Genomic DNA, 21,230 nt, shown 5'->3' with positions numbered 1-21,230 from the left:
GAGAGCAGAGGGTGCTGAAGCCAGAAGATCTGGATCTAGTCTGAACTCTACCACTTTTGGCTGAGGAGTGTTGGAATGACTCTCTTGTCCCTGAATTAGATTTGTCCTTCTAGGGAAGGGCTAAACCCCTACCTAAGAGGTCAAGGTGAGCATCACTTGAAAACGTTTTCTGAGACCATATGTCCTGCTCTTTATAATACCACCTAATTTAATTTTCGTGGCCAGCCTATGAGCTAGGCATTGTTAGTAATCCCATTTTATGCTTTTGGAAACTGAGATATTTTGAGGTATGTCCTTCCAGTCTTTTCCTATAGGTTTATATGTGACTTCTTTAGACAAAAATAAGTTCATAGAATCATATTTTATAACCTGTTTTTTAAAGTGAATATTTTATGAATCATTTTCCAATACACATCTATATCACTACTTAAAGTAGCTTCATAGCATTTCATTGTAAGAATCTATTGTAATTTAGCAAATTTGTCCCACGTTATTGGACCTATAGGTTACATCTCATTTTTTTACCATTATAAACAGTGCTGCAGTGGATATCTTTGAAGCTAAATTTTTGTGTACATCATTATTTATTTATTTATTTATTTTTTTGCTGAGGAAGATTAGCCCTGAGCTAACATCTGTTACCAATCTTCCACGTTTTTTGATTGAGGAAGATTAGCCCTGAGCTAACATCTGTGCCAGCCTTCCTCTACTTTATATGTGGGTTGCCGCCACAGCGTGGCTGATGAGTGGTGTAGGTCCACACCTGGGACCCGAACCCGTGAACCTGGGCTGCAAAACAGAATGTTCTGAACTTAACCACTATGCCATGGGGCTGGCCTCTAATTTTTTCGTTTTTTTTTTTAAGATAAATTCCTAGAAGTAGAGTTACTGGATCAAAGTGTGTGCACTTTTTGAAGACTTGATACAAGGAGTAAAATTACCTCCTTTTTTTTTTTTTTCAATTTTTTCAGTTGTAAAATATGCATAACATAAAATTTAGCATCTTAACCATTAAAATATTTTTTTATTTTTAATTGTCATGAATGCACCTAACATGAAATTTACCATCTTAACCATTTTTAAGTGTACAGTTCAGTTGTGTAAAGTACTTTCATGTTGTTGTGCAACCAATCTCCAGAACTCTTTATCTTGCGAAACTGAAACTCCCTACCTACTAAACAATTCCCTATTTGCCCCTCCACCAAGCCCCGACAACCACCATTCTACTTTCTGTCTCTATGAGTTTGACTACTCTAGGTACCTCATAGAAGTGGAATCATACACTAAATACTGTTTTTTTTTGTGACTGGCTTATTTCACTTAGCATAATGTCCTCAAGGTTCTTCCACGTTATCATATATGGCAGGATTTCCTTACTTTTTAGGGCTGAATAATATTCAGTTGTGTACATACACTACATTTTCTTTATCCATTCATCCATCAACGGACACCTGGCTTGCTTCTACTTTTTGGCTGTTGTGAATAATGCTGCTATGAACATGGGTGTACAAATATCTCTTCCAAGACTGCTTTCAGTTCTTTTGGGTATATACCCAGAAGTTGCTGGGTCATATGGCAATTCTATTTTTAATATTTTGAGGACTTGCCAGACTGTTTTCCACATTGGCTGCACCATTTTACATTCCCACAGTTGCCCCCTTTGAGTGTGATTTATGGGGTTCTTCCCTATTTGTCCTCAAGGCTTCCTCCCTGAGGGCTGAAGCAGTGACTTGCACTTCTCTCCCCTCCCCGCACAACCTGGTGTACCCAACTCTGGGCTTAGCCCTCTGTGGGTGCACTGTGGTCTTGGACCAGATGGGTAGGCGGGAGGGAGGGGGTCCACCCATCTGGAAAGTTCCATTGCAGAGGAAGCTTTGTGTTCTCCACCTCTGCATCCAGGGCCCAGGGCTCCAAGGGCAGGGCTTCTTGGAAGGGCGGCTGTCTGGGATGTGATGAGTCATCTCCGACTGAAGAGGCTGGGACCAGCCTGGGTGTTGAGCCCTGGGCTGTGCCAGGATCTGCTTGCCTCCAAACCGAAAGTGTGGAGTTAATGAAAAATCAAGCTCTGCTCTTGAAAGGGGCCCTCCCTTGGCTTTTAGAGCTGGGTGTTTTCACAGAAAGGCCCCTCTGCCGGTGGGAACCATGTGCAGTGCTCGGAGCTTCCTGGCAGCCCCTGGCTTCCTCCCACTCACAGGGCTGCCTTACAACCCCTGGGATCCTTTGAGGGCCAGGCTCAGGAGCAGCCTGTCTCCCTCTTGGATCTAGTGTTGTGGCCTGGCAACTTGTGCAAAAACACTCATGGGGCAGAGGGTGAAGGAACCCAGGGGTTGGAGTCCCCAGTAGGTTTCTGATCGGATGTTTGTGGACAGGAAAATGGACCTTCATGTGAGTCAAAGAGCAAATAAGGTAAGAAAGGCCCTTTTTAGGGGCAGACTGGGTGACTGGACTGTGACCCTCGTTAGGAAAAGCCACTGCCAGCTCCAGGAAGCTCTTTGGTCTCACGTACCTTGGAAATGATTTTACCGAGGACCACCTCAATAACCGTAGCTTCTCTGCTTTGATCTTGTAGTTCTCCAGAATCATAACTGCTTCCTTTAAAAAGGCATTATATCTATTTTTTTTAGATAAATTTTCATACAACAAGGTGCACAAATCTTAAATGTATAACTTGATGAGTTGGACAAGTGTAAATACCCATGAACACCCCAGTAAAGACAAAGAACATTTCCTTCACCCCAGAAAGTTCTTTCAGGCCCTTTCCCAGTTGATCTTCTCCCCATCCCCACCCCAGGCAATAACTGATTGGTTTCTATTAATATAGATTATACTTTTATCTTTTTTTGAATGTCATATGACTGAAATCATATAGCATGTACTTTTTGATATCTGGCTCCTTCTGCACAACATAATTTCTGAGAGATTCATCCATGTTGTATGTATATCAAGAGTTTGTCCTTTTGCTTATTTCTGAATGGTATTCCATTGTATAAATATACCACAATTTGTTTATGAATTCTGCAAGAACCACTTTTTAAGTGCAGAGGGGGAAACCCCGCTGGGCTGTATACGCGGCATGAATAAGTGTCTGCATTCATCTGTGCATTCATCCACTCTCTCACCAGACACCAGGCCCTGCTCTCGCTGGGTGCAAAGGTCAATCAGAAATGGGCAGACAGATGTAGGACAAAGGCACACGCAAAGGAGACACAGCTACCATGTTCTGCTGGTTCTGAGCTTGGGAGACTTAAGAAGGCTTCAGAGAGGAGGTGGTTTTGCTGTGAGCTTTCAAGGAAGATGGGATTTAGAATTCTCAGAGAAGCGTGGTAGAGGGGCCCCTGATGGGAGCAGAAGGAAAAATGAAGCACAGGAAGGCAGAGGCCCCACAAATGCTAAATTCACCGCTAAGCCCACCGGAGGTTTGGGACTGGCAGCCTGAACCTGTCAGGCAGCTGGCATTGTCCATCCCTGTTCTGGGCCCAGAGGTGGGGCAGGAGGGAACCCAGGCAGCAGCACATCTCTTGGCGGGGACCACAGGGCAGCCATGTTAAAACAGATCCGCTCTGTGTCTTCTGGAGTTGCCTATGTCTTCCTGCTATCTGCAGTTGGTCTCCCAGGCCAGGCCTCTGAGCAGTTTGTATGTTTGTCCCACCTTCCTGCAGGGTGCACAGGCCACGCATCTGGGCAGGAGGGGCTAGGCTGGCAGTGAGCAGCGGGACCTGCCTTCTCCTGCCTTCCTTCTGTGTCTCCTCCACTGCTACCTCTATGCCTCCTCTCCCTTTAGTCCTCTCGGGTGAGGTGCTCTTCCCTCCTCATCATGAGTCATTTGGCAGGAGCCACGTTCACACTCGGTGACTGGGTTACTGAGTCTCTGTGTTGAGCAAAGGTCTTCATGTTCTGTGCCGGCCCTCCCCCAAGCCGAGGCACCCCGACCTTTGGACCTGTTCACACCCCAGCCTGGCAGAGGGCAAGGTCACTGAAGCCGTGTGAGTTGGAATCTGGCCAAGGAAAACAGTAATGCCTTCCCTTGTGTTTGCAGAGCCCTTTGTGCTCTGTCAGACGTGCTCAGGCTTGCTGTCCTCCAGCCCACCAGCCACTGCTTGTCGAGTGCCCACTGTGTGCCAGGTGGTAGAAAGGTGACACGATAAGGTTGATGGCTGTAAGGTGCCTACAGTCCGGCTGGGCAGTCATGTGAACAAATAAATATAAGAAATGTTGGGGCAGGAATATTCTAGACTGGGGCCCAGGGGAGGGAATGGTTGGTTATACTGGTTATGTCAGGAGGGGCGCTGTAGAGGAGGTGGCACTCAGTGGGGTAGAAGGTGAGCGTAATTTTGGGTGGACTTGGGGGGTGTGCATTCCAGGCAACAGGAGCAACCTGAGCAAGATCAGCAGTTGAAGCAGGAGGTTGGGTGTGGATGGGGCAGGTACGGTGTCCTAGTCAGCTCAGGCTGTATAGCGAAGTACCACAGATTGGGTGCCTTATAAACAACAGAAATTTATTTCTCACCCTTCTGGAGGCTGGAAGTCTGAGATCAAGGCACCAGCATGGTTGAGTTCTGGTGAGGGCCCCTTCCAGGTTGCAGACTGCCAACTTCTCCCTGTCTCCTCACCTGGCAGAAGGGGTGAGGGATCTCTCTGGAGTCCCTTTTTTTTTTGAGGAAGATTAGCCTTGAGCTAACATCCATGCCCATCTTCCTCTACTTTATATGGGACACTGCCACAGCATGGCTTGACAAGCGGTGTGTCTGTGCTTGCCCAGGATCTGGGCCCGAGAACTCTGGGCCGCTGAAGTGGACTCGCCCTTAACTGCTATGCCACCAGTCCGGCCCCTGGAGTCCCTTTTATAAGGGCATTAATCCCATTCATGAGGGCTCCACCTCCCAAAGGCCGCACCTCCTAATACCATCATCTTGGGCATTAGGTTTCAACATATGAATTTTGGGAAGACACAAACATACAACCTACAGCATATGGTGGGAGACAAGGCTGAAGAGGTGACACGGATGGATCTTGGAGAGCCTGGTGTGGAGCGTCAAGAGTTTGGAGCTTACCCTGTAGCAGCGGAGACCCCTGGAGGGTTTTTAGGGGTGGAATTGGGGAAAGATCACCCTGGGAGCCATGTACAGGATGGATTAGAGTGAGACTGGAGGCAGGGAGGCCAGTTAGGAGGCCAATGTGGTCATCCACTCAAGAGATAAAGCCTGAAATAAGGTAGTAGGAGAAGGGAAGGGGAGGGAAGGTTTGAAATGTTAGGGGCTTGGTCATCAGTTGAATGTAGGGGCTACAGGGCAGGAGAGAGTTGAGGATTCTCCTCTTATAGTTCCCTCGGTAAATTCGTCTTGAGCTCCTACGTCATGTAAAGTATGGTGTGAGGCACAAAGATGGGAGACCTGGGTTCTGCCCAGTGGGCGCTGGCCATCCAAAGGGCAGCCCTCTCTGGTCAGGTCTGGGTGAGTTACAAGTGACAGAAACACAATTTAAACTGACTTCGACCAAAAAGACGGGGGGCAGGGGTGTTTATTGGCTCATATACTGGAAAATTTTAGCAGGAAGAGCTTGTGTCTTTACGAATCTACCCTTTTCCATCATGGCTCATCTTTACTCTGCATAGACTTCATTTTTTTTTTTCATGACTAAGAGTTTATTCATTCTTTTTCCTGTCTTAAGAAAAAGCGGACATAAATAGTTGTTTTCCTTTGCAGCATTCACTTCTAATAAGTATACAATGCTTTCCTTTCTTGGCTTCTTACAGCTTTTTAGTTTTTGGATTTTTTTTGGCTTTAGAGCTATACTTTTATTTAAAAAAATTTTTTTAACTGTGGTAAAAACATATAATATAAAATTTACTGTCTTAACCATTTTCAAGTGTGCAGTTCAGTGGTGTTAACTATATTCACATTATGTAGCTTCATTTTAAGGCAGGCTTTCCCTAACATTTCCAGGCTGGCCTCTCACCAGCTTACCAAACCCAGTGGAAAGAGTAAAAATTCCGGAATTAGTTCTTCTAGGCCCAGGCCGGGCCATGTGGTCATCCTTAGCCACTCACGGTGGCCCTGATGATGGTTCAGCCCGGCTCATATGCCTGCCCTGGAGGTGGAGTGGGGTCATCTCCCTCTGAACCATGTGGGCTGAAACTGCAGGAGGGGTGCTCAAAGCGAAAGTGAGGTGCTATGGCTGAAAGAATGGGAAGTGGATGCCAGGGAGGCAAAATTAGCAGATGTCCACTTCAGGCAGATAAGACCTGCATGCAGGTAACTTAGGCAAACTGTTTGGTTCCACGGGAGGGGTGCGTGTAAAATGCTGCGTAACTCTAGCATCTACTGTGTACTAGGATTGTGGCAGTCCAAGAGGCTCACACTTGGCCTACATGGAGCTTTCTGCTACTGGGGGAGAGAAGAGCTGGATATAAATTACCACTACACAACGTAGAAATGGGGAGCGCCTGGGGAGTGGATGTTTTCTTCTAGCAACTGGGAAGGTCAGGAATGGTTCCTGGAGGAGCTGGCCTGGAAGCATAGGCAGGCGTTGGACATGAGGGTGCCACAGTGTGATTCCCTCTGTGGGGCATGGTTGCCCGCTGTCCGCCCACTGCTTGATCCCAGCCGCCGCTAATACCACCGTTGCTTAGCCTCCTCCTTCCCCTCCGTGGACTTCTGCCTCCCACTGGCTGCTCCAGAGTGTAGGTCTCCTCGGATGAGCCCACCCTGGGCCTATGGGAAGGGCCTGGAATCGGGGGGCCTGAGCAGGGCAGGTCTGAGGTGCTCTCCTCCCCCTGCAGGCCTCTCCCTGGAACGCCTACCCAACTCCATCGCTTCCCGCCACCGCCTGACTGAGAGGGAGGAGGAGGTGATCGCCTGCTTCGAGAGGGCCTCCTGGATCGCTCAGGTGTTCCTGCAGGAGCTGGAGAAGGTGAGCTGGGAGTAACAGCGCTGTGTTCATAGCCGCCCGCTATTGAGCACCTCTATCTACGGGCCCCCCCTGAGCCCTAGGTCACCCTTGTGCAGATTAGCAAAAGGCACCCTCCACCCCTCGAAACACACTCTCCCTCATTGGTTGGAAAACTCATTATGGTAAACTGATTCTGTTAGAATGAGACCCTCTACTGCCAGAAAACAGTTTTAATGAATAGATCAGTCCACGTCACCTGTGAGGGACCAGAAACCTCCTTGGTGAGCTAAGTTTGTGCGACCAAATGTGACAGCCCTGTTTGTATCCGTTCAATTGTTCAGTCCTCACAAGGGATCTGTGAAGTAGGTATTGTATTTATCCCTGTTGAATAGATGAGGTTGAGAGAGGTTAAACCATTGCTCACCAGCCTCCCCTCGGAGGGGGTGCCGTTGGGCTGCTCCTCGCAGCTAGACATCCTTCCCTGCTCTCTGGGGCCCAGAAGCCCCCTGCTGGATCTCTTAGGGGAGGCGAGGTCTTGGGACCCATTCTCCCAGCCTGTCAGAGGCCGCAGAGAGGATGGAAATTCTCTGGCCTTCTCATCTCCTAGTTTCCACTTGGGGGCCTGTATGCACCGTCTGCAGGACAGCAGTTCCAGGTGTTAGCAGCGTGTTGTGATGGTCCCCCAGTTCTTCCTTCCTGGGGTGCTCTTGGTTAACAGGCAGCCATATTCTGCAAAGAATGTGCAAACGGTTACTGAGTGCCTGCTTTTGGGTCTGCACTGCTCTGAGTACTTTCAGTCATTCTCTCATTTAACCCTCACACGACTGGCTGGAACACGCACTGTTGGGATTCACATTTTACAAGTGAGGAAACAGGTTTGGAGAGGAGTTGAAAAGCTTCCCGGAGTTCAGACAGTTAATGAGTGGCATTGGCAGGATTTGAGGCCTGGGAGTGTGGCTCTGATTACTTGTGGGGGAGAATTTGGGGGTTGTCTTAGGCGTTCTGTTTAGTAGACGTTTAATAGATGTTAGGTAGCAGGGGCTATGGCGGAGTGGATTAGGATTGGCGTCCTGAGGGAGGAGGTGGCCATGAGCTGAGAGACTCAGAGCCCAGGAGACCAATGCTGGAATGTCAACGTAGCACCTGTTTCCATGATGGGCCTTTTGGGAGCCCTCCTCAGGCTAGGTCAGTTCCTGTAGAGCAGGGTTTCTCAATCTCTGCACTATTGACACTTGGGGCTGGGTAATTCTTTGTTGTGGGGCCGCCCAGTGTATTGTAAAATGTTCAGCAGCATCCCTGGCCTCTACCCACGAGATGACAGCAGTTCCCCCCGCAGATTGTGACAACCCAGAATGCCTCCAGATATTGTCAGTGTCCCTGGAAGGCAAAATCACCGCCCTATTGAGAGTCACTGCCCTGGAGTCCCTCTGCTGGGCCGGACTTCAGAAGGAAAGGAGAAGTGATTGTGGGGCTCAGCAAAAACAGGACTTGAGCACATCCCCTGGCAGAGGTCCACGCGGAGACTTGACGGGGTTGAGTTGACCCCTGCCAAGGTCATGTGGATCACTGCAAGATGGCAATGTTTTAGGCTTTTCACATTTGAGTTACATGTGGTTTGGTGGAAACTTTCATGAAAAAGATAGTCTCCCATTCAGCTAGAAGTCTAGGCTTTGGACTCTTAAAAGGGGATTAAAGTGATGAGCTATAGTGACGTCCAGGGCTGGAACCAGTGAGCAGACAAATGGGCCCCGATAGCTGGTTATCTCAGGTCAAGGGAGGGCAGGCCGTGGAACCCTGTGCATTCTCAGAAATGCTGTCTCTCCCTCCTAAGACCCAGCCCCAACCTCTGAGGAGCTAAGAACCTCTCTTAAATCTGCTTCAATTTCTAAAAGACACAGTGGATGGCTTGTTGCTTTCTTTCTTGGATCAGAGAAGGGAGGTGGCATATTAAAGGCAGGCCTATCGCGGTGGTGTGGGCGACCCTTTTAGAGCTGAGGCTTAAGGACAGCTCAGTTAATAACGTAACTGTTCCTCAGCTTTTCCTGGAGCCTGGGGTTCCCAGCCCTCCAGCTATTCTGATGTTCCATGGTTCTGTGACAGGGGCAGTGCAGTGCCTGGCGTATGGTAGACACTCAAGTGTTTGTTGAATGAATGAACAATAGCCTAGAATCTGCAGCCAGCCAGACTTGAGTTTGAGGTCCAGGTGCACACCAGCTTTGGGACCTTAGGCACTTTCTGAGCCTCAGTTTCCTCATCTACAAAATGCGGACAAAACCAGCCTTGGAGGGCTATTGTGGACATCGGGCATTTGGATGGGGAGAGCGCTTTAGACATATTTTAAATTAAAGCAAGTTAGGTTGAGTTTGGTCTGAGTATTGCACTCTGGGCCCCGAGGTGGCTGGGGACTTGGGGTGTTGATGGGGTCACTGCCTCTGCCTGGGCTGACCCTTGCCCTGGCCCCTCTGCCTCGGACATTTGAGACAGTGGCTCTCTCTGTGTTCCCCTTCCCAGGTCACAAATAACACCACGTCACGGCATCTGAAAGGCTCTCATCCGGTTGACTATGAGCTCACCTACTTCCTGGAAGCCGCCCTCCAGAGCGCTTACGTGACAAACCTGAAGAAGGGGTAGGTCGCCTGCAGCCAGGCAGGACCTGGATGTTTCTCTCTGGGCCGGGGTGCTGCTGATGTGGGTTGCGCAAGTCTGGCCTCCCTCTCCTCTGACCTGCTTGTGTGCGTGTGCGCTCTCTCAGAGGATCGATGGGGCTGGCTTGTTCACATCTTGTCAGAAGCTGCCGAGGCAATAAAGCCTGCACGTGCTCTGGAGGAGAGCTGCTGAGAAGAGAAACGGGAGTGGTTATCTTTAGAAGGAAGAGGTGTGGGAGCCTGGAGGATGATGTGGGAGAGGAAGGACAGTGAGCGGGCCGTGGGTGCTAGTCTGGGGGTGGTCCCTGTCACCGAGGCGTCGGGTAAAGTCATTTCGCTTCTTGGAGCTTCATTCTCCCCAAAAATCAAACAGAAAAGGTGATTCCTGCTTATTCCAACTTCCAAGGGGCAGTGAGATGCGAGCGGAAGTGTAGTGAAAATAAAGGACTGGCATCATTTTGGAGGAGCAGCTGCCCCTGCTGATGGGGTGGTAGAAAGCTCGTCCTCCAGTTGACTCGAGGGCCCTGGGAATACTCACCTGGTAACCCTTCCTCAGTCTGTTGGAGTTAAGCAGGGCACCCTCCCTGTATGAGGAGTGCAGTTGATACTTCCATCTGTGCAGGAGGGGATGGTGGTGTGGGCACCAGGCCCGGAGTGGCGCTTCATGGGTGTGTTGGGTGGTGGTGGGGAGGGAAGAAAAAGCTACACAATCCGGGGGATGCGTTGGAGGCAACCGTGGCTCTTAGGCAGTTCTGCAGTGGTCAGTCCTGCCTGCCGGGAAGGCCTCCACCAGTCCAGAGACTAGCAGGTGCGGCTGGGATGTCCTGTGCCCCATCGGCCTCTGCCTTGGCATCATTATCACCTCTGCAGACACTGTGGGCTGGGGCCAAGAGGACATCCCAGGCAAGTGGAGGGACTCACATATGCTGAGTGCAGCCGGTCACCTTGGAGCCTTGGCACATGTCTCTCACTCCAGCCTCCAAGGCGGTGGTGGGTCAGCCAAACAGGTATTACCTCCTTCTCACAGGTGAGGAAACTAAGCATCAGGATCACGGAGCTTTCTTTGCTCTGACGGGCTGGAGTCCTTTGAAGCCCAAATTTCATTTTTGGTCTGATTTATTTTGTTAAATTTCACTTTATTCGTTCTCTTAATTTGACATTTTTTTTTAATAGGGGATTCTTGCACATGATACCAAATTAAAAAGGTACAAAAGAATAGACAGTAAAAAGTTTCCCTTCTGCCTCCATCCTCTGCCTCCTGGTTCCTGTATAGTCAGTTGTACTAGTCTTCTATGTCATTCTAAGATAATCAGCAGGATACACAAGCGATTGTATATGTATATTATTTTCCCCCTTTTTTCTATACGTATTCTGCCCCTTGCATTTTTTTATTTTATTTTTTAATTATTTATTTATTTTTTGTGAGGAAGATCAGCCCTGAGCTAACATCCGATGCCAATCCTCCTCTTTTTGCTGAGGAAGACTGGCCCTGGGCTAACACCCGTGCCCATCTTCCTCCACTTTATATGGGATGCCACCACAGCATGGCTTGACAAGTGGTACATCAGTGCGCCCCCCGGGGATCCAAACCTGTGAACCCCGGGCTGCCAAAGCGGAGCATGCACACTTAACCGCTAGGCCACCAGGCCGGCCCCATTTTTTTATTTCAGGTGTATCTCTTGAAGATTGTTCCACGTCAGAAATGCCTTTTCTTTTGCACCGCTGCATAGTATTCCATAGTATCCCATGCTACGAATGTCATTTACTTTGTTTACTCCATTTCCAACCAGTGGACAACTAGGTCTCCTCTAGACTTGGATTCTTTTCAACATGGCCCAGAGTCCAGAACAGAACCATGCCTGTGCGTTATTTCACAGTGGGAGTCTGTCTGTAAGGTGATTTCCTAGACAGGGAAGTTCGGTGTCAAAAGGTCGTTTTGATGGAGATGGCCAACTTGGGCCTTGTAGGGGCTGTGCCAATTTCTCTTCCAGCAGGGTGTGTGAGAAAGGCAGCTTCATAAACACTCGCAACACAGTGCAAGTGTTTTGATGTTTTATTGATCTTTATTGGTGAAATATGGTATCTCAGCGTCATTTTAAATTTGCGTTTTTCTGAAGAGTGAGGTTAATATATTTTTATGTGTTAAGAACTGTTTGCACCTTTAAAAAATATATAATTTATAGATCCCTTCCCCCTCCCAGTTTACATAAATAGTATAATAATAATGTTTATAGTGGAAACTTTGGAAAATACATAAAAATATAAAATAGAAAAATAAAAATCACATATTCAACTTTTGGATCAAGGATTGGCAAATTCTGACCTGGCCATCCGCCTGCTTTTGTAAATAAAATTTTATTGGAACACAGCTTGCCCACTCATTTAGGTATCATCTATTTTTATGGCTGCTTTAGAGCAAACTGCAGAGTTACGTGACTCCAAGCCAAAATGTTTACTATCTGGTCCTTTACAGAAAAACATCCCAGACCCTGTGCTCTAGATAATTACTATGTATCTTTCATGTTTTTCTATCTATGGATATGCAGGTATATTTTTTCCTTCCTTTTTTAAACAGCAACAACAAAATAGTATCCTAGAGGGATGCTGCTTTGTAGCCTGCTCATTCCGCTCAGGGCTGGGCTGCCAGCCTCTTTCGTGTTCCTGCTCCTCTCTCTTCCCCATGACATTGCTCTCTGTGGGAGTCAAGGGGAAGGTGGCTGAGCCCACTCCTGCAGGCTGGCTCAGGGCTAGGTGGGCCGTATCACGAGGACCTCAGCCTTGAGCTGAGCCCTGTGGGAGGGGGGATTCCCAGAGGCAGGAGGAGTCTGGGAGGGGAGGAGGAGGTAGGAGGAGACCGAGGTTCCAGGAAGGGGATCTGCAGGAGGGTCCTTGGCCAAATAAGTTTGGGTAACAGTGGGTTGAAGACTTCCCAGACCCTCCAGAATAGGAACTCGAAGGAGCATGAATGAGGGTAGTCCATTTCCAGGAGGAGGCAAAGGCATGTAAAGGGTTTGACATGGAACCCTTGTTTGGGGGTGGGTCTGTGGGGACCACTTTTCGGGAACCAGTGCTCTGGGATTCCAAGGGGAGCAGTTGGGCTGAAACATAGGGTTCTGGCCCAGGCAGCTTCTCCATCCAGCGGCTGTCCCTGTCCAGCCGGCAGCCCTGTCCCATCAGAGCTCCATCCCTTTCGGGGTGTTGGAAGCCCTGAGCTTCAGTGCTCAACTGCCTGGAAGAGGAGAAGTAGAGTCCCATGCCCAGAATTCGGAGCGCGCATGGTGAGGACCCTCCCAGGGTGGCTGAGATGGCTGTAGGTGGGCGTGGGCCCTGGCTGTTAGACGAGGTGGAGGTGTCGCACAGTCCCTGCCTTCCTCATGGTAAGAACAGGTGGAAAGAAGGGTCCCAACCAGGAACCAGGCTGTCTCCCTGCTCTCTCCTCATACGTGAACACCCACCAGAGCACCTGATTCATCAAAGGGTTTATTATCATTTATTTGTATGTTTTGTGCAAGCCACAGCTGGACAGGCTGCTTGCCCGAGCTTGAACTTTACACCTTTTGTTTTGTTTTTCTTTTTTTGTGTGTGTTCATTTCTCAAGTGCTAGGCCAGGGAGGCGGTGGTGTCCCCGTTTGGGACATGTGGCTCGAGAGGCCCAGAGAGCAGAGGTGGCTCACCCCTCAAGGTGGGGGGCTGGCTCCAGAGCCCGGGCTCCCCAGACCACCCTGCGGCCATGGAGCTGGGGCCGGGGGCGTGTCGCAGGGACTCTGGGGAGCACACCACCTCTGCCCCACCTCCACCATCTGCTGTTTTTTTGTCCTTTTTCGGTTGCTGAACTTCAGTTTCAGAGAGACGGTGGCCCAACGGGCTGGTTCCTGTTTTTGTAGGCCAGGCGGCTGCCACCAGGCGGCTGTTCTCTAGCTTGTAACTGCCCTTTTCCTGGCTCTGCCCCCTCCCCCTGGGGAACCCCTCCGCCTGCAGCTGTGAGCTCTCTGGGATGAATGAGGGACCCTCGGCCCCTGCCTGCAGAGATTGGAAGGAGGGGCAGGGCTTGTTACCCAAAGGCTCGTCCGAACCGCGAAGCCCAGTGTGAGCCTGGGGAAGGTGAACCTCTGCAGCCTGTTTGTGCAAATCAAGTTTTATTGGAACAGAGACGCGCCCATTGTCACCCACAGAGTTGAGTAGTTGTAATTGAGACCGTATGGCAGATCCTAAAATATTACTCTCTGTGCCCTTTACAAAAGAGTTTGCTGACGCCCGTTTGCTGACACCCGCTCTACATTTAAGAAGGACCCCCTCCCAACCCTCTTGTAGGAGAGGACCTGCTCTTCTCCTTCTGTGTGGGAGCCCTGTGGAATAGATTTTGTGGGGAGGGGACAATTCTGATTTCAGTGTTCTGTCCCCTTCATTCATTCAACAAATGTTGTACTGGTACGTGCCACTTATTAAGTGGTAAATTTGTGCCAGGCACTTGTTAAGTGCTTTGCTCGCACGTGTATTTAGTCCTCCCGGCAGCCCTCTGCAGTAGGTGTTGTAGTTAGTTGGCATCCCCATTTTACAGATGGGGAACTGAGGCACAGAGAACATAAGTGACTTGTTCTGGGTGGAGCGAGGATTGTGTGTACAGGTCCTGGCTGACGCTGTTAACCACTAGGCTACACTGCCCACCGCGTTAATAGGACCCTGCTGCCACCTCCAAGGTGCTCACAGCCTAGCATTTGTTCCCCTGAGTGTGCTCGTGCGTAGTAGGTGGTTTGAAGGGCGCCCTCGCCGTCTGGAGGCTGTCAGGGCCGGGCCTGGGAGTGGGGGGCCACTCAGTGACCCTGCGTGAGTTCCTCCTATGCCCCTCCCCTCTAACAGGGGGCTCTGTTTGTCCTGCATCCCAGGGGGTGTCAGGGTCCAAGGAGAGGGAGGGAATGAAGAGACACTTGAGTACCGAACTCAGAGCACTGGAGATATTGCTGTAAACCCTTCTCCACTGAGGTCCCCCACCTCCACCCCTCAGGGCTGCCCACTCCCTTCCCCACACTGCATTTCTGCAGGTGTGGTGGGTTAAGGTGAACGTCAAGGACAGCCAGGAGAGAAGGAGGGAGAAGACCAGCAGTTATCAAGCACCTGCCGTGTGCCAGGCTGCACCACGTGCTCAGCACACAACGCTCTGTGAAGGAGGTCGTGTGACCCCAATTCACTAGCGAGGGGGCGAGGCCCAAAGAGGTTGAGTAACTTGCCCGACCTCGCCCCCTGGGATTCCAGCTTCAGATCTGAGTGGCCTGGAAACCCATGCCGTTTCCAGTTTTGGGGGTGTGGAAAGCCAGCCTGGACAGCCTGCAGGGTGTGTGGGAGAAGGACAGGGCCCTGGTGATGTTGGGGCTGATCCTTGGTATGCTGAGTCAGGGTGCTCCTTGCCATTTGGGACGAGTCCCCGTTCTCAGAGGGGGGCTCCTCCTCCTGAAGCCGGTACCACTCCTCCCCAGAGGGGGCCTGTCTCCTCCTCTGTCTTCGTTCTGCACATTCAGGTTGTGTGTGTGTGTGTGTGTGTGTGTGTGCACGTATGTGCGTGGTGGTGGGGCCAAGGGTGGGCAGAGGCATTAACCGACCATCACCCCTCCAGGAAAGCCCAAGTGATTTCAGTTACTTTTCTGTTCCTCTTACTCTGTTCCCCTCCCTTCCTCCTCTTTTCTTCCTGAAGCACAAATTTCAGTCCTTCGAGCCAGGATGCTGACTCTCCTCCCCCAGCCCCCACCTCGCCTCCCAAATAGAGAGGAATGGAAATTGAATCATCATTTCTTTCCAAGCAGCAGGCCAAACATTTGAAAGCCTGAGTGTGAGCAGCGGTCCCAGGACACGTGGCAGCCACTCAGCCCCTCTCTCTGTTTCCTGTGGCCACATACAGCCCAGAAGTGGCCCTGGATGTGACGGATGTGTAAAGCAGGGCTGGAGCCCTGTGTGTCTGGCTGGGCTTTAAATAACATCTTTACACTTTTCCTCTTAATAGTAGCTAGTATTTGTTGAATATTTACTGCATGCCAGGCAGAATGCTAATGCCTTTACATGTAAACCTGTGAAGCAGGAACTAATAACATCCTCATTTTACTGAAGAACTTGCCCAAAGTCACAGGGCTAACAGGTGGTTTGGCCAGCAAACCTGGTGCTGAACTGGGTCTGTCCAACCCCACAGCCCGAGGCCGTGCTCGTTATACAGTCCCGGGCCCAGCATACCACCCGCCCACCTGTGGGTCCACATCAGTGAGCTCTTGTCATCACACGTTATGGTCTTCAGGTCAAAGTTACATCTTCCTAGATGAATCACCAGTTCTAGTATTTTTCTTATACATTCGTTGTTATAGGAAGTTTAAAAATATATAGTTACTCTAGCCCAGGGTCTTTCAACGTCAGCACTCTTGACATTTTGGGCCAGATACCCTTCGTTGTGGAGGCCTATCCTATACATTGTAGGTTTTAGCGACATCCTTGGCCTCCAGCCACTAGATGCCAATAGCTCCTTCCGCTCCCAAGTGTGAGACTAAACATGTCTCCAGAGATTGACAAATGTCCTAGGGACCAAATTGCCCCCAGTTGAGAGCCACTGTCTTAGCCTAAGGTGGGTAAAGCAAAAGTTCCGGGGGAGATTAGGACCCACATACCTGAGGTCGGGTCATCTTCTCCAGGGTGGCTCTGAAAAGTCTCATAAAGGGCTCCAGAGCCATTTCCTGCTGGTTAAATTCACCCCCACTGGCCTGGGCTTGGGGTGTTTGGGAAGGGGGAGAAACCCTTCCCCGTGTTCAGCGGAGGAGTGGGACTAAGGTGAAACAGCCCAGAGAGGAGCCCAGCAGTTCCTTTCGCAGACAGCCTCTGAGAGCCCACCGTGAGCCAGGCGCCCCACCCTACTCGCGGGGCTGGAGCTGGGAACAGATGAGGTCCCTCCTTATGGAGCTTACATCCCAGTGGACAACGAAGGAGCCAAATGTAGACGTTCAGACAGTGCTCTGTGTAGGGAGGAAGAAAAGGCAGGGAGGTGGGGGTGCTGCCTGGGACAGGGTGGGCTCCGAGGAGACACTTCATCCTGGGGGCCAGATGGAGTGGAGCCAGGGGCTGAGGTGCTGCTCGGGTGTTAGAAGAGGTTCCTTAGGGCCTAAGGAACAGGGAGAGATGGTGGGACTTGCTTCTGGGCTAGAGCCTGAGAGCCAGAGCTCGTGCCCATGTGGGCCTGGGGTGGACGTGGGAGGAGCCCCTGCTGAGAAGGAGGTGCTGTGCCCCTGGGGTGAGATGGCCACAAGCAGTGCTTGCTCCCAGGGTCCAGCCTAGTCCCTCCAGTTGAGAATTTGACATAGTTTAAAGGGTGTGGTGGTCTCCACAGTGTAAAGTGGGTGACCTTTGCTTGACCTCCAGACAGCGCTTCTCCTTTTTCTGAGCTTCAGCGGAGCCTGGGCCTCCCTCACGCTGGCTGTGTCTGAAACCGCTGGCCAGTTACTCATTCAGTGTCTGAGGGACATTAATTTTTTCCAGGGCCTTGCCCTATTTATCCAGCACTTAATTCCCCCCGATGACTCCTGCCCCTTGCTCTGTGGCTGATGACAGGGTTCGTAATTGACCTGGAACTGAAAGGACTAGCCTGAAAGGACAATCAGGAATTGGGACACCCCCTCCAAAAGGGCAGGGGCCTGGGACGCCTGGGGTTCACTTCCCCTCGCTGCCACCAGAGGGCAGCCATGGACTCTGTCAGAGCCTCGAGCTGGGCTGTGCTGCCGACGCCAGCCGCCAGGAGGGGGCACCTTTCTGACACATTCTTGGGTGGGCAATGGCAGCTGGGCCCAGGGTGCTGGCTGTGGAGGAGGCTTGATTCTCCTTTGCGTGAAGCAGCTCCAGGGGTGAGGCAGTAAGGGGAGCGGGGGGCGATGCAATGCCAGGGAAGCTGACTGTCCCTGTCGGTGGCCCTGACCTCACTAGGACGGAGTCTCTGGGCATCTCCCAAGAACAAGAACGTGAGCCAGCTTGGCTCCTTCCCCTGGAGTGGGCAAGGGGCCATTTCTCTTTGGGGTGGTTTTTGCCTTTCCTTCTGCCCAGACCTGGCAGAGCCCATTCTTGGCTCAGGGCTGGGAGTGAGCTTGGGCCATGTGTGTTGAACCAGGTGGGCTATATGTTTTGTGCACGTTCTTTAAAAAAAAATTTTTTTTTTAATTACTAAAACAATATGTGCTCATTGTACCAAAACCAAACAATAGAGAAGGGAGTGTGTATTTTCTTAGGGAGTTCCCCGGGGCTTGGCAGGTTGTTCAGCCTTATGAAAGCACTCTCCCTTTCTGCTGTGCATGTGTGTGTGTGCATGTGTGTGTGTATGTGTGTGTCTGTGTCTGTGTGCGCCCTCCACCTTGCCAGCTGGGTGCTGAGTCGGAGAGGCAGCTAAGGCAGCCTGGGCTGCAGGTGGCTATGGAGGGAGGGGGCCTCTGCTAAATGAGGAAGCCCCTTAGAAAACCTAGCCTGCTGTTTGGTATGACCCTGTGGTGGGTGTGTCCAATCAGCAGTAATTTTGTCTGATTCTCTGCAGCCACCCCGTATCTGCAGCGTTGGGTGAGGACAGGAGACAGATTGCTCTAAAGGGGATCAGGGGCCGGAATCACCCAAAGAAGAAGCCCAGGAGATCCTCCCGGTGGTCCATGTCATGCTTTGGGAGCACAGGGAGAGCTCTGAGGCCCACTGGGGCCCCTTCCGTCCTCTCTTAATGCACAGCCTTTATTTATTGTTAGTACCCACTGTCCATCCTTCACCTCACTAGAAAGGAAAGATCCCCTTGCCTGGACATCCCCAGTGCCCAACAAGGGAAGGGTCACAACCTTTTTCTGGGGCTGGGGGATGAAGACAAGAGCTTTAGTTTTTGAAACAGATGCTGTGGGTCTATGGCGGGAGTGAACAGCTTGATAACCATTTGAACTTCACCTGACCTTGACTCCTGATTCAACCCTCCAGCTGTTGGGATCTGCCAGCTGGCTGTGCTCTTGTGGGTTTTTGACCAGAAACCTCTCATACACAATTAGCAGTGCCAACCCTGAAACGGGGACTTCTGGTCAGGATCATAGGCACCAGTGTCTGTTTAGGTTCCATTCAACCATAAATCCCATGCAGTTTCTCCTTCTCTGTTCAAATCAAACCACAGTCCCCCCCACCAAAAAATTTGCTGAGCACCTACTGTATACAAAATGCTTTTTAAGCTATGAATAAATCAAGAGTGTGGCTAATTTAACAGACCTTCTGTGCAGAGCCGTGAATAAGATGTTCATTCACTCATCCAGTCTCTTAGTTCATTCCAGCAGTGTTTGTTGGGTTCCTGGTGAGGATAAGGACTGCTTGCAGTAGGCACTTTGTAGAGACTTAGTTGAGTCCTGGGAGTCCTGGAGTTCAAATGGCCAGGAAAGGAAAGTGTAACCGTGCCAGGTCCAAAAACAGGTGTTGTCTTTCTCGAGGGTCTTTTTAGTTAAAAGGCGGTAAAATCTGAACCCCCTTGTGCCTCCAGTAAGCCCGCCTCTCCCCTTGGGTAAGTGACAGCCTGGAGAGGCAAGCGTCTCCCAGGCTTTCATTTTCCTATTGGAAAATGACTTCTTGAGTGCCTTCTGCATGCCCAGTGTTGCGCTGGTACCTGGGCTAATGAAGCCAGCCTCACCAACGTCATCAGAAGCTGCGAAGACTGAATGAGACGAGGCGCTTTGACAAATCTGCGTGGCTGCTGCCTGCTGCTGATGAGGGGACCGGAGGAGCGTACCACCTCCCTGCACCTCCCACCTGGAAGCCTCCTAAGATGAGCTGTTTTCCTTGACCCATCCTGGCATGCACACCTCCTCTTTCTGTTCCTGGCCAGCCAGGCTTTACTTGAGTTGGAATCAGCAGCTTCTTGGCTTCTCCACACACAGCCTGATTCTGGGCCAGGGTTTGTTCGAGGCCCTGTTCGAATATAGTCAAAAGTGGCGGCTTTGCTCAGAAAGGTCAGCGTGAGAGACCAGAACAAAGAGATCTTTCAGCTGGCCTCTCAGGGGCTTGGAAAAGCCCCAGCTCCACCTGGCAGGGGCAGCCTTAGACTGGGGGCAAGATCACTCAGGCTGTGGGGAGAAACCCCATCTGGTTTCTGTTTCCCAGAGGGGCGAGCTGAGATAGAGAGGCCTTCCTAACATCTCAGAATGGGTCAGCGCCAGCTGGGAGCCCGAATCTCTCCCTGTACAGCCCTGGCCAGTGGAACCTCTCTGTTGGTTTTTCTCTTTACAGACATTCAATAAAAATTGGGATTTGCCCAAGAGATGCCTGAGGGTGATTATTTACTTTGCTAAAGAATTCCTGGGAGCTTATTTAGATACCACAATCCCTTGTAGATTACCATAATCCCTTATAGATTTGAAAATAGTAAAAATGCACAACTTTTTGGACATAGGATCTTGTTAAAAGGCAGTTCTGATTCCTTCATCGTGTGTGTGTGTGTTGACGCAAGTAGGGTCTCTGAGAGTCTGCATTTCTCCCAAGCCTCCAGGCAGTGCCGGTGCTGCTGGTGTGGGAGCACTCTTCCAGTGTTGATGATGTAGAGACTAAAGGCAGAGAGAGGCAAAGTCCTTGCACTGGAGCAGGAAGAAGGGACCACGGTCCCTCTTGGCTCTGGCCTCCTGGTAGAAGCCTGGGCCAGGCTGCCAGGGAGGAGGCTGGCAGGTGGCCCACAGAGTGGAAAATCACCCACAAGTTCTGGGAGCCACCAGCCTCTTCTGGGCCGTAAGGCCGTGGGGTAGCCCCGGCGTCCAGCCCGCCTCAGCCATGGCCGTTGGCCCAGCTGCCAGGGCAGAACTCTGCTGCAGGTGAGTTCCCAGAGCCAGCCATTTCCTCTCTGCTGGGAGCTCGTGCAGTCTGTCTTTTTTCTCTCTCCTGGAACTGGCTGGTGTCAGGCTATGCCCTCAGCTGGCTGGCCTATGGCCTATGGCCTGCTGTCCAGCTCTGGGTTCTTTTCTAAGGCAGAGGCCTCAGTGGGACTGAAAGGCCTCTGCCGCAGACTCAGGCTTGTGGGGGCTCCCAGCCCGTCTGCAGGCGCGTGGTTTGTCTACCTGGGAATCCTGTTTGTATGTCCCCTGTGGGGTAGGGGATGATGGAAGGAGAAAGATGGACACAAAGCTGAAGGATCCCCTTGGGAACTTCTCTTCCTCCCCCTACTCTTAACCGTCCATGTAAAATAATGTGGCAAATTAAGATAGGTAATATGATCTTTAAGACCCAAGTTAGAAGGAGAATGGAAAATAACTAATATTTAGTAAGCCTCTACCACATGTCTGGATGTGCTTGGAGCTTCTCGTACGTTCATCTTCCTGACAGCACTGTGGGCAAATGAGGAATCCTCTTCCTACAGATGGGGAGACTAGGACTCAGAGAGGCTGCCCTGCTTCCCAAGATTACAGATTTAGGATCTGGCTGCAAAGCTGGGGTTTCCGTGTCAGGTTGTCCCTTTGGAATCTGGCTTCTTAGAATAGGAGAACTAGAAGACACTGGGGAACATCCAAACCAGTGGTTCTCAAACTTGAGTGTCCATTGGAACCCTCTGGAGACTTGATAAATCCAGAATACTGGGCTCCATCCCAGAGTTTCTGATTCAACAGGTCTGGAGGGGGGGCCTCAGAATTTGCATTTCTAGTAACGTTCCCAGGATGCCGATGCTGCTGGTCCAGGGACCACACTTTGAGA

General features: G+C 50.8%; 1 protein-coding gene across 3 annotated transcripts in view; it reads left to right on the top strand.

The window, feature by feature from the left end:
* Positions 1-21,230, top strand: part of TTC7A (tetratricopeptide repeat domain 7A) — a 121,909-nt gene that overhangs the window by 23,162 nt on the left and 77,517 nt on the right. For all 3 annotated transcript variants that reach the window (XM_004436677.3, XM_087436812.1, XM_087436811.1), the window contains 2 exons: positions 6,779-6,909; positions 9,400-9,515. In XM_004436677.3, the coding sequence (XP_004436734.2) occupies positions 6,779-6,909; positions 9,400-9,515 (247 nt within the window). The remainder of the gene's footprint in view (positions 1-6,778; positions 6,910-9,399; positions 9,516-21,230) is intronic.

The sequence above is a fragment of the Ceratotherium simum genome, chromosome 11 (assembly GCF_057802395.1).
Source record: "Ceratotherium simum simum isolate JZ-2026a chromosome 11, ASM5780239v1, whole genome shotgun sequence".
NCBI lineage: Eukaryota > Metazoa > Chordata > Mammalia > Perissodactyla > Rhinocerotidae > Ceratotherium > Ceratotherium simum.
The sequence above is the reverse complement of the archived record's forward strand: the minus strand, read 5'-3'. Positions and strand labels throughout refer to the sequence as shown.